This window comes from Tiliqua scincoides, chromosome 6 (genome assembly GCF_035046505.1).
Source record: "Tiliqua scincoides isolate rTilSci1 chromosome 6, rTilSci1.hap2, whole genome shotgun sequence".
Classification (NCBI taxonomy): domain Eukaryota; kingdom Metazoa; phylum Chordata; class Lepidosauria; order Squamata; family Scincidae; genus Tiliqua; species Tiliqua scincoides.
This window is the reverse complement of record NC_089826.1, coordinates 18,754,198-18,772,453: the sequence shown is the minus strand read 5'-3', so window position 1 is coordinate 18,772,453 and position 18,256 is coordinate 18,754,198. Positions and strand designations below refer to the sequence as shown.

At 41.4% G+C, this 18,256-nt stretch overlaps 1 protein-coding gene across 4 annotated transcripts in view; it reads right to left on the bottom strand.

Annotated features, from left to right (window-relative positions):
- The window catches only part of RAP1GDS1 (Rap1 GTPase-GDP dissociation stimulator 1), a 109,938-nt gene that overhangs the window by 34,532 nt on the left and 57,150 nt on the right, over positions 1-18,256 (bottom strand). For 2 of the 4 annotated variants that reach the window (XM_066632848.1, XM_066632849.1), the window contains exons 3-5: positions 15,805-15,927; positions 13,351-13,476; positions 1,241-1,387 (exon numbers count right to left, since the gene is read on the bottom strand). In XM_066632848.1, the coding sequence (XP_066488945.1) occupies positions 1,241-1,387; positions 13,351-13,476; positions 15,805-15,927 (396 nt within the window). Of the gene's footprint in view, positions 1-1,240; positions 1,388-13,350; positions 13,477-15,743; positions 15,928-18,256 lie in introns of those variants that run through there. The other 2 variants (XM_066632852.1, XM_066632850.1) reach the window with 2 other exon arrangements.

Here is an 18,256-nt window from a genome sequence, read left to right as displayed (position 1 = left end):
TGGCACAACTGCACCAGCACTGGAAATTTGGATAGGATTGGGCCCTTAGTCTTTGCACTTTTTCTAGCTACACCACTGGTTTATACAACTTCCTTTTGAAAACTAAATTCTCCTTCTGATTCATCTTGCAACATCCCCTAAACATGGAAGTAACCACACATTCAGTTGCCTGTAAAAGATGACTGCATCCAAAACTGATCTCATTAGAATCAATTTATGTTTTTGCTTACAATGCCAATGTTTTAAAATATAGTATAACTCTACCTATGTCTTTTTGTTTGTTTTAAATAAGATAGTTATAATGCAATAAAGTTTCATTATTACGTTTTGGATTAGCTGAACATTTGAGTGGAGATTTTATTTAGGCCTAATAATTCCCAAACTTTTTTCAGACCACCTTCCCACAAGTGGAGGATGTTTGCTTCCCCTCCCCCCACACTGTGAAGTTAATTGGAATCTGGCTGTAGTCACAGGAACATTAGTAGGCCTTACTGTATAATCCATTTCTGTTTTAAAATGTATTAAACATCATACATTTAAAAAAATGATAATTCAATACAGTTTGCAGAAATCTTATACAGGGTCTTCATCCAGTATTTCCTTCAGGATCAGGAGCTCTACTCTAAACACATCAGGAGCAATTCTGCCTGAGTGGGTTGCTCCATTCATTTCAGTAGAGGAGAAAAGCTATACCTTTTTTTTTTTTTTTTTTTGAATGAATGAATGAATGATCATTCTCTGTTGAAAGGAATGGGGCACCCTATGCTTCCAGGAATGCCTTGTGCATATAAGGACGCACACAGGACTCTGAATGGGGACAGGCGGTAGTGTAGCTAGAGGGGGACAAAATGGCAAGTTCTGCAGGCACTGCAATGCATTGTTAAGTGGCCCTTCCGACTTGCCGTCAGAGCCATCCCAGGCATCAACAACAATATGCAGGAGGCACCATTTTGTTTGGTGAGCATCTGTGCATTGCTGTCGCTGCCTGGAATGGCTTTGATGGTGAACAGGAGGGGCTGCTTACACAGCACGCTGAAGCACCTGCAATACTGCCCTCCTCTAGCTACGCTACTGGATACAGGTATGAATCTATTCTGATATTTAACTACATTACTAAAGGATAACACTCTATTTTACCTGTAATCAAGATAGCAACTTCCTTTCATTGTTTTAACATTATACACCTATGATCTTTTAAAATTATATTTAAAGTAAAGGGATTTTTAGCATTTGTGTTTACCATTCTCATTGCTATAGTTCATCAGCATGCCACAAAAGACAGTCAAGAGCTTCTCACTGGCTGGATCTGTTTTACTGCACAGTGACCTTAAATGGTCTATTACAATCTGTGCCCCACCTGCATGGTCAACTGCGCTTCTGCCCTCATCTGTAAAACAAAGAGTCAAGTTAAAAAATAAAATTTAAAGAAAGGCACTTTAGATTTCCAAACATAACAATAGTCATAAAAAGGAGAGATGCTCTTGAATAGTTAGGATTATTGTTATCATAGCCGGGATTGGACAAATGTATTTACAAGACCGCATAAAGAAGGGGCTGCTACATGCACATTAAATTAAGGATCTGCAGAACACGAGCCAATGAAAGGGAAGGAATGAAATCCCAGGTTCTACTCTCAATCCCAACCTCATATTGCCAGCTCCCACACTTTCTCCGAACAGCAATGGCAATGGGAAGAGGGAAAAGGAAGGCAACTTCATCTCTTCCTTCACTGTAAGAGAAAGGTAAGGAGCAGGGCTTAGACTTCCCCAGGGCTCAAAATTTCATTCAGGAGGATTTGGATGCATCCTGTTTCATAGAAGAGGCACCAAAGGAACATTTCTATACTTGATGGTCAGAGACTAGGTAAGCAGAGACCACCTAGGGAAGAAAAAGGTTAGTGTTATTGTAATCATAGCAGGGATTGGACCAATGTTATTTAAAAGAACGCATAAGGACGGGGCTGCTGTACGCATAAGGACGGGTACACTGAATTACCTCAGAGAAATTTAAATTAAATCAGAGAAAATGATCTCAAAAAGGAAGGCAAAGGCCTAAACTCCTGGAGGTAAAATAATAGTTTGCAAATAACTAGTGTTTTTCACTCAAGAACCACAGGAGTTTTATAAACACTGGCTTCTTCTTGAACCTGCATGAGAATGTTACGTGAGGAAACAAAATCATTTTCAGTGGTTTCATGGTAAATTTCACTGATAGGTAGTTCAAAATAAAATACCTTTAAATAATGACAGGCAGCCCAATCCTGAGCTGCCGGAGCTGTAACCAATGGGGCAGGGGCAGCCACTGGAGTGTCCTTGGGGTAAGGGAATGGTTTTTGCATCTTTTTGTCTAAGTTATGGAAAAACACTCGCCCCCTCCAATTTTCTTGATTTTTATCTTCTGTATGAATCCATACTTTTTGTATTGGTAAAATAAAGTGTCGCTAAGAAACAGCAAACATACAAAGTCCAAACACAAAAATAAAATTGGAGAGGGGGTGGGCAGCAACTGTGTTTTTGCTTCCAAACCCCATGCTCAGATCATTAGCATAAATCACATTTGAAGGGAGAAGGTTCACTGTACATTCAGAATGCAAGAGGACACTAATTGCAGACTCTGTTCCCAATTCTGATGTATCAGAGTTGTGTGCAAAAGACACCCACTAAATCCCAGTCAAAACAAGTTCAGAATGTGCTGCTTTGCCTTATTCTCTGCTGGATTCTTATCCTCCACTAGATTCTTCTTGTCAAATCTAGCAGTAAATTCCCACACACAAGACATTCCCAGTTTCTCTAGTAACTTGGGTGTGTGGTTTTGTTTTTTAAACAATGCAACTTTTTTCTTTTAAACCCAATCACATTTGCTGCTCTCCTGTGAGCTTAATGAAAGAACTCCCCATGGCTTCAATCTGCATTACTTCGGACAGCTCCCTAAAGAGAGGAGTTGTTTTTTTAAAAAATAAAAACCAATATGGTATTATTTAAAGATTACAGTCTTTCAAGCCCAAGGGAATAAGTATCACCAAACAAATGACAGGCAAAGCATGTAGCAGAATATCGGTTTTACATACATCCTCTGAAAATGGAGGCTGTCCATTACCATCTTGTTATTGTGCCTAAACGTCCTTATTTATTAAGTCTCCACCATCCAAAATCCTCAGAAAAAACCAAAACTATCTCTGAGTACAGGAAGTGAGATCTTACAAAACTTGATATAAGGTGTCTAAAGCTAATTCTTTCATATGCCTAAGAACTAGTCATGGCAATTTCTTCTGAAGAGGTCAAGTGATGGGGTGTTTTGGAAGATCCCATGAATTATCTACTTTGAAAACTATAAGAACAAAAGTAGAGTCTTGCCGAATCAGATCAAGAGGCCACCTAATTGTGTAAAAACTAGTCAGATGCTTCTGGAAATACCACAGCTACAGCTGGACAAGAAGGCAAGTACCCTACTTACTGTTTGCCCCCAGCAGTGGTAATCAGAAGAACACTTTTCTACACCTGGAGGTTCAATCATTTAGCTATCATGGCTTATGTTCACTGATACTACTGCACTCAGTCATTCTGTCCCCATATAATCAAACTTTTTTTTAATACTAATTCTTTTGAGCTGAAAGGGAGATATTCTGGTCAAAGCTCTGAGTAATTTGCATTCACTATGCACTTATTAGTGGCAAACTTCCAACTAATCAGCAGATCTGGGAATAACTCAGTTATCTCTCAGCTCCAGTATTTGCAGAAAGACTTCAAAAAAAATAAATAAAGAAAATAATTCCCACTTTCTACAACCATGTTCTGATCAAGTCCGAAGGGGATATTCGAATCAGAAAAAAAGGAAGAACAAAAATAAGGACAATGGAGCTACAGTAAATGCATTTTAAATTAATATTCTTCATTAACGCACAATGTAACACCTTTATCCTTAAGAAAAAGCTGGGGGGGGGGAGTTCTTTCAAAGGATGGAGAAAAAATTCAGAAATTGAGGATTTGAAAATAATCTCAGTTTAGAGATCCCTGAGGCATCACAAGCTTGAACCCAACACCACTTTGGATTTTGCTCCTGCTTGTAATATAATGCCTCAGAACCAACCATCTCACATACCAATTTTGGTCATTGCTAGGAATGAAGGGCATTCCTAGGGGTGGGTGGACAGGTGGGGCCAGGATCTGGCAATTATGCCAGATCCTAGCGCCATTCCCTGGCGGCCCAGGGCAGTCCCGGGCTGCTCTGATTTGCGTCACCTCTTAAGGTGGGCAGCCCATTGGGGCTGCTGCAGCTCTCCCCAGGATAAGGGGAAAAGTTTTCCATTGCCTCAGGCCAAGCCTCAGACAGCCCAAAACTTGCGATGAATACATGCAGGCCTGCCGGCCTGCCTGTTCCAGTGCAAGTTAGGATTGGACTAATAACGTGCTTAACTTTACACAATGTATTTCACAGGAATGATCCAATTAAGTAAACAAATATTTGTTAAACAAATAAACATGTATACTTTTCCCCAATGCTAAAACTAAATCAAAAGAGGAATTTTTCCATTTGTTTTTAATTAAGTAATTGGGACTTCTGTGCATCACAGTGGGGGATGCCTTTTAAATTCTCTCTCTCAACAGGAGACTCATTTGATAGCACAGGATAAAAGTGGAATGAACAAAGAAACCTCTCTTTGAAAACCTCACAATTTGTTCAAGCTGTGAAGTTTTTTCAACATTTAATATATCCCAAATATATTTTACTCTTTAAAAAGTTTCCCAGAAGGAATTCTTTGAAAAATGTTATATCCCTAGAATAAGGATGCCCTAAAAATCTTTGCCTTATAGAATTTAGTTATTCCTCCCCAACATTTGATGACTCTACCTGCAATGAAGGTGCAGGGGAGGGGACCTGTTTGTAATTTAAATTATGAAGAAAACAAACATTTATTTAAATACATTTAGGGTGCAATCCTAACCCCTTATGTCAGTGCTTTCCAGCACTGGCATAGCAGTGCCAATGGGACGTGTGCTGCATCCTGCAGTTGGGTGTCACTCACAGAGGCCTCCTCAAAGTAAGGGAATGTTTGTTCCCTTATCTCAGAGCTGCATTGCACTTAAGTCAGTGCTGGAAAGCACTGATATAGGATTGCACCCTTATATAGTTTCATGGTGCAACAGAAGAGATGTTGTCTCCATGTGGCTTTCATACAAAAATACATGCACATTCAAGTAAGACAAAGCAATCTGGTTCTCGCAAAGGTCTTTCAGAATTGTTCACCATCTCCCCAATGACCTCATATACTCTATACCAGCAAGGTGCTTTCTACTAAGTGATACCAACTTGATTGCCAGCCTAGTCATCCAAGGCAATTCTGGCTCTTGAGCTAGTTTCTGAGAGAATAAAGTGTTTCCCATAATACAAAAGCTGGCAATTCCAATATAAATAACTTATTAATCCAGAGCTGTTATTAACACTGGCAAACCCCTGGGACAATATTTCTGTGAAGAAAATAATACTGATGATATTCAGTACCAGTTGGGCTATTTGGACATTTTATGGTACACTACAGTATTTCTTAGGACTATTTTTAAGGAACAATCCAGACTAAGGATATTTTGGCCAAAGTAACAGTATTATAGTTAACAATGAACTTTTAAGCCCGTCACAATATTTAAAGCAAAAGGTAACCACACAGACACTCCACATACCACATACTCAAAGTCATGCCCACTACAGGGCCAAGTAGTTCTAGTTCTAGCCACCTTGGATGCTCTTTGAGGAGGTGGGATATAAATTTACTAAGTAAGGAAGTAAATAAAAAGGGTAGCACATTCACAAGAAATGTTTTGCTACCAGAACAACAACAACTATTTCAAAAAAAATACAGTGCACTCCTATTCACGTCTACTCAGATGTAAGTTCAATTGTGTTCAATAAGGCTTACTCCAGGAAGATGTGTATAGGACTACAGTCATAGAATTGTATTCTTTCGTGCTATCTAGCAGATACAAATAAGCTCTTAGACTAACAGACAATGCATGGCTCAGTTGTCACAGTTCTGTTCATACATGCACACAATTCTCCATCCCTTTAATTTCCTTTTCCTCCTTTAAAACAATATTTTTAGATAGGGGAATTTCTAGAATTTTTGCCTGCGGTGTCCCTATGCTTCTGCTGTTTCTTCCTACCTGATGCCATAATCCTCCGTTACATCAACTCTGGCTGCTGTTGAGATAATTATGATCTGCCATGCAATGAAAAAATGATTACATATGAAAAAATGAATCTGTCAAAAATGTAAAAAAATAAAGAATTAAGACACAACAAAGATCTGACTTTCATATTAATTTTCCTTGTAGTTAGGAATGACGAATATGATGGGAAAGGTGCAGGACCACTGGTGTGCTAGCCACTGCTTCCTATGTGCCCTATGCGCCACTTCTAGGAAGAGGCTGGGTGAGGGAGATAACAGAGGGAAATTTACCTGGGTGTAGGCTGCAGAAGAGTCCCTAATGGGACTTCTCAAAGTTTAACCCAATGCAGTTCTTTTGCTGGCATAGTCCTGAGGAGCTTACTAGCGGCATGTCCAGCCCAGGATGGGGATTTGTGATACATCAGCCCCATCCCACTCCAACCTCTGCCCTGATCTGCCCCACCACCAGACAAACCCGACTAGTGGCTGATCTGTGCCATGAGCAGTGCGTGGCTTTCCACTCTTGCACTGGTGGCAGCATGGTGCAGACTGGCAGACGGGCTGCCATGCTGATGGGGCCCTCATTGTGCTAGAATGCCAGCACTAACAAGGGATAAGTTTGAGCAATAAGATACTTAACAGCTGTAATAAAGTGAAGGAATTGTAAGATATTCCTGAGATAGCTTGTTGGGCTATCTTCACTAGGCTGTGGTTCTTCTCACAGAGGCACTCTGGGAAGGGATGCTGCAAGCCAAATGCTGGTAACACCTTCAGTAGTTGGGGGAGAAACACCTCTTAAACAAGGGGCCCTTCCGTATCTGTGGATCTCATACCCGTGGATTCACTTATCCATGGATTCGGTTCGCGGCCCCCCCCCCAAGTATACCATATACATTTGTATACATATGCAAAAACTACTTACTGCCTTATGAAACAGACTCAGTTGGAGTTGCTCAGCTGGAGATTCTTTGATTGGGAGGCCTGGGGAAGCCAGGCCTCCCAATTCCTTATAAGACATTAAAAACGACACTTCTGGTTTCATAGAGAAACCGGAAGTCACTTTTTAAAACAGAAATGCCCAGTCTGATGTCCACAGCCTCGGCTGGGCTCAGAGAACCCTCTGGAGATGAGGGAAGTAGAGCTCCCCTTGGCTCCAGAGGGTGGGGGCGGCAGGCATTTGCCCATATTCGCAGTTTCACTTAACTGCAGAGAGTTCCAGAACAGAACCCTTGCGAATATGGGAGCACAACTGTATAAGCCAAACATTTATGTTCCTTTCCCAAAAAGAGAATGGGTGCCCTTTAAAATAAAGGGGAAAAAGTCATTAATTGAGAGAGGGCAGTTGGCTGACAATCCATCAAACATTCTCTCTCCAGGCACTTAGAACAGATTCATTCCAAGGCAGCAACCCCTCCCTTCCCCTGAGCATGTGAAAGAATGATAATCACTTTGCACTTTGGTGGGCCACTGTGAGATACAGGAAGCTGGACTAGATGGGCCTATGGCCTGATCCAGTGGGGCTGTTCTTATGTTCATTGGTGAAGGAGGGGTTGCTGGCTTTCTAAGCCCCTGGAGACACACTGATTGATGTATTGTCTGCCTAATGACTCTGTCTTACATAACAAAAGTCAGTAAGGCTGTTTTTAAATTGCCTAGCAAAGGGGCATTGTTTTTTAAATGGATTTGCTTTAACACGATTTTTGCCATCCACATGAGTTCTGGGAACTGTTGTGAATACTGAGACTCAACGTGTGTGTGTGTGTGTGTGTGTGTGTGTGTGTGTGTGTGTTTTAAATGAATTTGACTTAATGCGATTTTTGGCATCCATGTGAGTTTTGGAAACGGAACCCTAGCAAATACTGAGACTCAATCTCTGTCTGTGTGTGCATTTTTAAATATGAAAGCTGAAGAGGACTAGGAGCCCTGTCCTCCCCCAAACCCAAACAATTCAGCAATGCCAAAAAGGCACACATTTTACCCAGCGATAAATTGGGAGGGGAAGGAAGAATTTCCCCTCACCCTTCCATAAGCCTCCCACTCACCAATGGGTCCCCTCAGACCTGCACCAGCTCTTTAGCTGGTGCAAGACTAAGGAGAAGGGGAGGGGAGCTTCTGAAAGGAGAGGACAGAAACCAGTGCATGCCACTGCAACTGGGCCCACCGCTTCCCTGCCGTACCTGGGCCGGTGAGCACGGCAGGGTTTAGCGGTTGAGTTGCAGTTCTGTCTTGCTCTATCGGGCCATTTTACGACAGAAGAAGTCACTTCAGTAGTCATAATGGGTTCCACATGACTGCTGAATCCTCAAGAGCAGTGTTTCTCAAATTGTGGGTCAGGACCCACTAGGTGGGTCGTGAGCCAATTTCACATGGGTTCCCATTCATTTTAATATTTTAGGCTTCATGTTACCATGAATTTGACTGCATTTGGGGAAATGTTACAGATCTGTACTTTTTACAGGCCACTATGCATTTAACAATGATAGTCAATGGGGTTTACTCCTGGGTATGTGTTGGTAGGAATGATGCAGCCTAGGATTGTTAAAAATTTTCCTGCTTGATGATGACACTTCAGGTCATGGCATCACCTCTGGTGGGTCCTGACAGATTCTCATTCTAAAAAGTGGGTCCCGGTACTAAACCTGTGAGAACCACTGCTCAACAGGACTGGGTTTAAGTTAACGAATGAAAGAAACTGTGGCCACCTACAGCTCATAAAGGGCCTTCTTTATTTTGTATTTTTAATTCGTGTGTTTTAAACTCAATGACTATCACATTTCACTCATTTACAGTAATGAATGAAAAGCATAAAATAATGATTTGTGGCCAATGCTGTTGCTGTGCTTCCTCATTTATGGAAAAGTGTTACTTCTGCATTTATTCCAAGATTCGCATACTGCTGATCAGGATCATACTATTTTAAGATCTACTGTGATATTGATAAATAACTTTAACTGAAGCTTTCTCTGTAAGTTTTAATTAGGATAATTTGCCTGGTAAATTAATTTACCTAGTATCTAGGTTTATAATTAATCTATGCACAAGTCCTCTATAAGGAGTGCAGGCTGCACCTCTTTGGATTACCAATTGGCACACTTTGCAGCAGTTGCACTCCTTAAAAAGACTTCAAGGATGGCCTGTCTGGTCTGAAGGGGATCTGTGTGATAAAAAGAAGAAAATGAATCATTGCCAGCAGAAAGAGGTCTGGGAAACCCTATAATGGAAGTGGGGGAGCCACTTGGTGGCACAAAGTGCCAATAAAGGAATCTGAGCAGTATCTGCCCAGTTGTTCATTGTGGTGTTTTGGGGCCCTGGGGTCCTCCCTGCATCTCAGATGTCATACCTCAAACGCATGATATGAACCCAATTCCTTGGGATGAGCCCCCAGGGGAAGGGACAACCACACCTTGACATTCACTAACTAAGGCCCAAATCCTAACCCACTTTCCAGCACTGGCATACCTGTGCCTAAGGGACGTGTTTAGCATCCTACAGTTGGGGGGCACCCACAGAGGCCTCCTCTAAATAAGGGAATGTTTGTTTCCTTACCTAGGAGCTGCATTGCCCTTAGGTCAGGGTTGGAAAGTGGGTTAGGATAACACCCTAAATGTATGTAGTTTGACCCCACCATTTCCCAATCTTTTGTACTCTTTCAGCCCCTGTATAAAGAGTCATTCCTTACTCAGCCAGCAGAGATAGTATAATGGTTTGCTTTAATTTAAACACAGGAACATGATTCCTCCGCGTGCTTATTAGTTAACTGCTGTGATCATTGTGCAGGCAATAAGGAGCTGTAGTGTTAGGAGAATAGCAGGTTGCTCTGTAGCAAGAAGTTTTGCTACAGAATAAAAGGGCTGAAGTCTTGCAATTGTTCTAGAAGCTGGAATGTGGACACTTCTTTTCCTCTCAATTAGCCAGCTGGCAGTGCTGCTTTCACAAGCTAGCAAAGAAAGTTGGCTAATCAGGAGAACTTTGTAAGCTGTGGAACTGGGACCATGTCATCACAGACAAGGTCCCTGTCTGGACCCAGCTGTGATTCTTAGATGCTGTCACTCACTGGGACTATTCTTCATTTTCCGAGATTGAACTGAAAGTCTAGACTAGACTCTGAGAAGTGTGCTTCTAGCACCCAGAACCACTGAGCAGGTAAAAGCTGGAGAATACCATTCCATCTGCATGCTTACTTATCATATAAGCTAAGATGTCAAAATCTATGCATAACAGGCTCAGTGGAATTTCTTGAAAGGAAGTATGTTCAAAGTATTTTCTGCTTAACCCCAGAGCCTCAAGACAGATAAAACACAGTTTACAAATAAATAAAAATACAGATACTGTATCCTGAAATAATCTCCTTCCTCTTTATCCCAAGTCACTAAATTCACAATCTAAAAGATGTTTGTTTCCAAAGAATACTTAGATATCACCTTGTGCTACGCCTCAAAGGGAAAAGGAGCTTCATAAGCGTGAAGTGATTATCGAGAACACATCTATGTACTCTTGCTCTAATGCCCAAATGACATTAAAGACCACATACTTCACCATGTCCCTAGGCATATGACTGACATTTCCTATTATGATTAGCTGACATTTACTGAACTGATTAATATCTAAATGCACTTGCTGTATTAATTATTTCTGCAAATACATGTCTCTTGAGTAACAGACTGAGATTTGCATTGGGACAACATTGTCACAGGTTGGACGAACTTATTGTACAGTTATAGAATGACAAACCACTGACTTCTGCCATGCTTAATAATTACATTTCTTATGGGCCTTGTATTGAGACTATCAACATTGCTACAGTCAGTTCTATATATGACACTCTTCGAACAAAGATCTAACTTCTTTGAAGCTTTGCATATTATGCTGGGTGTCCACTTTTTATTTTCATAGCACTGAATCCAGACCTCTAATTTTAATGAAAAGTGGTCCCTTAGGTGGGCTAGGCCCAAGGAAGCAGAATTTACATAAATATTTCAAATCCCTTTATAAACCATCTACTGTCTCCAAGGATTCTGTTGGACTTTCAGTCTTCTTACACCTCTCCATCTACTTTGCCCTTCATTGTTAAATATTCCCATTCAGTTGAATTCTCTGAATACAGTAAAGTGCCAATGATAGTGCCAAGACTATCACATCACTCTTGAGATGAAAAAGCATGTGTTAAATAGGTCGCCACACTGAGAGAATTACCATGTCAGACTTGAATTATACTGTTCTTAGAAGATAAACCAGCTGGCATTTGTAGTTAATTTCCTATAACACAATTTATGTTAAAATAAAAAAAAATCTTTTTTTGCGCTAGGAAGTGGGTATAGAGTTCAATTGCACAGCCTATGATAGCTGCAAAACCTAAGCAAGGTGGGAAAAATTACAAAATTCAATGAAGACAAAATTATTGGGGGGGGGGGAGATAAAGAAGACTAATTAGAATGATGTCTCCATCAGCAAAATTTTGTTAGCAAGATTATATTGATCTCAACTTTTATTTGAACTACCTTTTACTTGTATGGACCACATGCTCTGATATTGTTTATCAAAAATAGCCATAAAATAGGCACTGAAGAATGGTGTCTCTAGCAATGGAGAAACCAAATGGGGTGAGAGTATACAAATAAAGTACAATACCACAAAATTTCACATTTGCCTTCAACTCCAACTGTCTATTTGTGGATGTCAGTATCTTCCAAGAAATCACACACGTGATTCTAGATCTCTAGAATAAAAATTCATTCTTACCTTTATACGTGGAAGATGAAATTCCTAAATGGAATAGAATTTACATTCTGGCTTATGACAAAAATATTTAGACTTGTGAGCTTCACTCTCAAAATTGGGGTAACACAGTAGTTGTACAATTGCCTGTATTTACATTTTTTAAAACAAATAAATATCAAAAACGACGTTGTTTGAAAAGAAAAATCTATTTTGCCCACAAACATTTTGGGGTGCCACAGAACACCTAGATGTGTGGTTTAGGGCCAAATCCTATTCAACTTTCCAGCACTAATGCAGCTGTACCAATGGGGCACACACTGCATTCTGCTGTAGGGGGGCACTCCCACAGCCCAATTCGGAGCTGCCTGGGGCAAGGGGCTGCAGTGGCGCCAAAAATGGCTGCTGCTGCTGCTGCATCCAGTGCACTCCAGGTAGCCGCTGGCAGCTCTCTGGAGAAAGGAACTTTCGTCCCCTTTCCCCAAGGTAAAGCGAGTAGCCCTACAATGGGGCTACTTGATTCTCTGCCAACCCAAAGGTTGGTGGAGAATCAAGATCCTCTATGATGGGCGGTGAGCCTGCTACACCGCCCCCTGCTGTGGAATGCTTCCCCCCACTGCTCCACCTACTTCACAGCTGCTTGTTGGTTCGCGTGACTGCCGAGCTCTGGTGCTCACCCGGTGGTAGTCCGGTGCTGACCTGTGCTAGGCTACCACTGGCAGAGCACCGGTGCTAGGGCTCGCAAACGTGCCTTAAGGTACATTTGCGACAGTGCGTGCTGACAGTAAGCCGGCACACCAAGCTCAGGATTGGGTTCACAGAGGCCTCCTCAAGTTAAAGGAACATTTGTTCCCTTACCTCAAGGCTGCATTGCAGTTGCATCAATGCTGGAAAGCCTCTTATGTATACTTTTTTTTCTGTCTGGGGCCATCAAGGATACTTAAACATAAAGTATATGGGACCACTGCATCACAGAATTATAGCCCTGTAAATTTCATGCTCTTCAGCTAGTCTAATCCTCATATGCAAGACAGAATTGTATTTATCAACACAACCCATTCTAAAGGATGCAGGTGTGTTGCATAATACCAGCAGACCAATTCATTTGCAATGCCAAATATAGTGACCAGTAAGAGCTCTGAGTGTGAGCAAGTTCCATCCAGGCTCATTATGTGGGTTGAATAAAACAGCCTCCTTCTATTACCCAATCAATATTATCTACCAAAACAAAATTAGACAAAGCTATAATTTTTTTTAAGGCATTTGTTTCTCAGTCCGCAAAACCCCACCATATTTGCCAAGGATTTGGCTGTTTCCATTTTGAAAAGTGGGACTTTTGACAACCTGTCATTCAAGTAGGATTAATTGTGACAGCATCCACAGATGTCTTACAGAAATTAGCACTGCCAACAACAAAACAAAAAAGGAAAAAATGAACAACAAGAAACAAAAAAAATTGATATTTGGACACTTACGGCTGTCATAGCATATGTTGCCCAAGGCACGTCCTGTTTGAAGAAGCACTTCCTGATCTTTGCAATTTAAGAGCTGCACCAGCGGTGGGATCAAGCCAGCATCCACACATGGATTCCGCATAAATTCTACAAGCCGAAGGCAGAGGGTTAATTAAAGGGTCATTGATAAGGATTGATAGTTTTCTTGGTAAAGGAGTCATGTCTTCTCCAGTTTTCTTTTCCAAATTCACATATATAGCGGAAGCAATGCAGCCGCCATTCTGCATAAGAACTAATTTATGTCTAGAACAAACATGCTCCATTTTCAACAACAATAACACCTAGGAATTATAGGCATATTCAAAATTCTAGTGATCTTTTCTCCATTATAGATTCATTTGGCAGGCTTAAAATGTATTTTAACTAACCTTCATCTCAAGATCTCAAAATTAAACACCAATCATACTTTGGGGAACAGGTAATACAGGCAAGAGACAATGAGAATAAAGGCCACTTTTGTCCAGCTCTCCATACATTAAGCAGGATCTAAAGACTCCATCACAAAAAACTCAATTTACTGAATTGAACTCAGAAAACTCAGTTGCTGAATTCTGATGTTTAAAGGAAGTATCTAAGTTTCAACACAAAACTTTTATTAAACAGTGAACGGAAGTATAACAAAATGTCAAAAATACAGCTCAAAGCAGGCCATAGGCTAAACACTAAGAGCCCAATCCTATCCAACTTTCCAGTGCTGATGCAGGCATGCCAACGGGGTGTATCCTGCATCCTGCAGTGGAGGGACACTCATGGAGGCCCCCTCATGGTAAGGGAATGTTTCTTCTCTTACCTTGGGGCTGCATTGCGGCTGCTGGAAAGTTGCATATAATTGGGTCTACCTATACTGCAAGGTAGGTATTCTGCAGAAGTGTAGGCAGGAGAAAAAGTCATTTTTTATCAAACAATGTGCCGGAGTTGCAGTTGAAACACTTGGGTTTCCCTGCTCAACAATGAACTTACCAGACAGCATAAAAGGTTCCACACTTTTGCATTTTATCCTCACAACAGTTGTGAGGCTGAGACCCAGTACACTTCATAGTTAAATGGAGATTTGAACCTGGGGCTCTCTCCTCCTAGCCCTACACTGCCACTGCAACACCACACTATCCACCAAAGAGCCAGGAGAACGGTGCGCATAGGAATGAAAACAAAACGCTACATGCTGCTTTTTGGCTTCCCCCTTCCAGTTCAACCAACTGGTTATTCTGTAACAGAAGGGAAGCAGAACATTGTGCCCAGGTGTGCCAGAACTACAACACTGCCTTGTGGTCCGACCACCCCAGATTTCCACAGCTATGTGACTGAAACTGCTTTGTCAATTTACAACTCACCTATTCAACAAGGAGCAAAAGCCATTCACCTTGGATGATGGCTATTGTGAGGCTAGGCTTATCTTTGAAATACTTTAATGTTTTGTAAGACAGCCAACAAACAAAATAATAGAACTATATTCAGTTACTCAAGCAGGGCAGGCTTTCAGAACCTGTAAACACACGTTTTCCCCACATATACAGTTACCATTATTTTATTAAGTGGAAACTGATCAGACTGATATTAGAATCTTCAAAAATGAAGGAATTTAAATGTTTGAAGAGCTGTGTGTGGAACAGCAGTGCAGTGTGAGATATGCCCCATTCTGGTCAGCTCCTGCTAGATTTGTTATTCTAGCTGCTAAGGCTAACTGGAGTTTGGAGTAAAGAGCTTGCTGGGGATAATATTATAAGTAGAGGTGTTTGTTTCTGGTGAGCAAAATAGGATTACAGCTGATGTCTTACTGAACATAATGGGCTTACTTCTGGGTAAAATAAATAACTGTTTTCAAACACCTCTGATTGTAAGATATTGGCATCAGTCTGTTAGGCCCCACTAAAAGCCTCAGCAATAAAGACTGCACATCTTTTACGTTAGCCTAATGCCTCTATGGAACTTTTTATATATCAGAAGTTTGACTAAACAGCAGTTCTCTTAGGATGACATTGACAAGTGGCTTGGAAGAGAGACAGATGTAGATAAGAATGAACCAAAGACATAACAGATAAGTGCATGACTACAAGTACTGTGTTAAAGTTTAACCCACACACTATCACAATGTGCCTGCACAGTGGTACCTGTAGACACAGCTGTGAGAAAAGTTCCTCAGAATAGTTCTGTCAGAAAAACACACAGAATGGATTTTCTACAACAGTTCAGACAACAAGAAGGATTGCAAATCTGTGCTGCTTTGATGTATCTAGCAACTGGATGACTAAGAACTAATCTATTATCAAGGCAGAACAAAACAAAAAGAGTGGAAAGAGAGAGCGATGAAAAACATCTATTCTATAAAATGAAAACATAAATGAAGTAAAACATACTGACAAGTGAGCTGCAAAACTGAAGATGTTCCAGCAGAAAAGGCCTTGTGGAAAACCTCACCATTTTTGGCTACTTCTGCTATGATGTTAGCTACTTTTGCAGTGCAGGAAGACTGCGAAGTCAACAAACTGGCAAACACCTGGAGGATCCCACTTTTCTGGAGTTTCTCACTTGTCTCTGTATCTGAAAATATACACAAAATACAGTTTTGTAACAGAAGAGGTGAGAAGCAAGTTGGCTGAAAATTTCACATCTAAATATGAATATATTGTGATATACAACTCAGATGCTGATGTTGCAGTGACAATGATGGTTTTCTTTTACAATTTCAAAGCACATTACAAGCCAAGCATATAATAGGAAGATATATCATATCATATCATATATTGCCCACAGGAAGAAGCAGAACATTAGGATAATGCTGGTTTCTAGGAATAAACCTACTCCTCACCTGCCAGGGTAGGACTCTGCATGGGAGACAGGAGGGGCATCTCTGCTAGCAGGGCTCAGGTTCTGCAACATCCCTACTTTCTGACTCCTTGGTTCCTGTTCTCTGCTGCCATTATATATATATATATATATATATATATATATATATATATATATATATATATATATATATATATATATATATAGATATATATACGGTTTTATACGGTATTTATTATTTATACGGTATATTTATTATTTATTATTTATACGGTATTTATACGGTATTATACGGTATTATACAGTATTTATATTTTATTATATAAAATACGGTATTATATAATATTATTATCCCATTATAATGGGATAATAATATTATATAATACCGTATTTTTCGCTCCATAAGACGCACTTTCCCCCCCCCCAAAAGTGGGGGGAAAAGTGTGTGCGTCTTATGGAGCAAATACTGCAAAAAAAAAAAAAATTCCGCCCCCAGCCCCGCCCCCTGCCCGCTCTGCTCTGCTCGCCTTCCCAGGAAAGTGTGGGTGGGATGGCAGTCTTGCTGAGCAAGCCCTCCTGTCTACTCAGAAGTAAGTCTCAGAGTCACTGGGGCTCACTCCCAGGAAAGCGTGGGTGGGGTGGCAGTCTTGCTGAGCAAGCCCCTACAGCAGGGGTGCTCATTATGTCGATTGAGAGCTACCAGTCGATCTCCAGGAAAAATGAGTCAATCGCAGGCTTCTCTCCCGTCCAAGCATCGCTAGGAGTGAGCCCCTGGCAGGCTTGTGAGCCCAGGGAGGGAGCCTAGGAAGTGAGTCCAGGGAGCCCAGGGAGTGAACACCTGACGGTTCTGTGTGGTTCTGTGTGCAAGGGGTTTTGCACTGGTCTTGCTGTGATGTCTATACAGAGATCTTCCCTTCCCCACACCTTTCCCCTGCTTTTGCACTGGTATGTATGGAGATCTGCCCCCCCCCCCACTTCCATCTGTTGGTTCTGTGTGCAAGGGGTTTTGCACTGGTCTTGCTGTGATGTCTATACAGAGATCTTCCCTTCCCCACACCTTTCCCCTGCTTTTGCACTGGTATGTATGGAGATCTGCCCCCCCCCCACTTCCATCTGTTGGTTCTGTGTGCAAGGGGTTTTGCACTGGTCTTGCTGTGATGCCTATACAGAGATCTTCCCTTCCCCACACCTTTCCCCTGTTTTTGCACTGGTCTGTATAGAGATCTGCTTCCCCCCCCTTTTATTGGAATCCAGGAAGATCTGGTGAGGAGGTAGATGTGGTGTCAGCAGTGGCTCCTTTAAGGGTAAGGCCTGGGCATCCAGCAGAGTGTGCTGCACAGCTAATGCCACTGGAAGGCAATAGGGCCCTCAGGGATATAAGGAGTACCAGAGGCAGAAAGGGTTTGTGGGTTTTGAAGGAGTGCAGGTTGGAGGTAGGAGAGGAGACTGACTGGGTTTATTCAATTTGGAATCTGACTGTGGATTGTGACTGGACTTGGGTACCCTGATGGATTTGACTGAGCTACCTGGAACTTGACCTTGGACTGTAATTTGGCTTATTGGCTCCGGACTCTGATTTGGTAACTCTGATTGATGGGACTGATTTACTTGGCATCTGTGGACTGGAACTGGACTCACTTTTGCTTGCTGCACTGGTGAGTTGCACAAGGGGGACTGATCAGCCTTAAGCGGGCACGAGGCCCAGTGGTTTGGAATTTGGCAGAACATCATTGTAGCAGAAAGATAATGTGATCCCCTATTTGTGTGCACCTGCTTTTGTGAGCTTCATAAATTCTGACTCTAGCGATGATGAGTTCTTGGGGTTTCCAGAAAACTAGAGTACTCAAACCTTTAAGTCTCTCCATTTGTTAATGACAGTGATAATGGTTCTTAATGCCACTGTTGACTGCTGTTCACTTTACATGGTTCAAATGTTATTCTGTTATAATTTATTAAATATTTTATTACACTATTTGGTTCAGAATATTTTTTTCCTTGTTTTCCTCCTCTAAAAACTAGGTGCGTCTTATGGTCAGGTGCGTCTTATGGAGCGAAAAATACGGTATATCATATATAAGGGAAT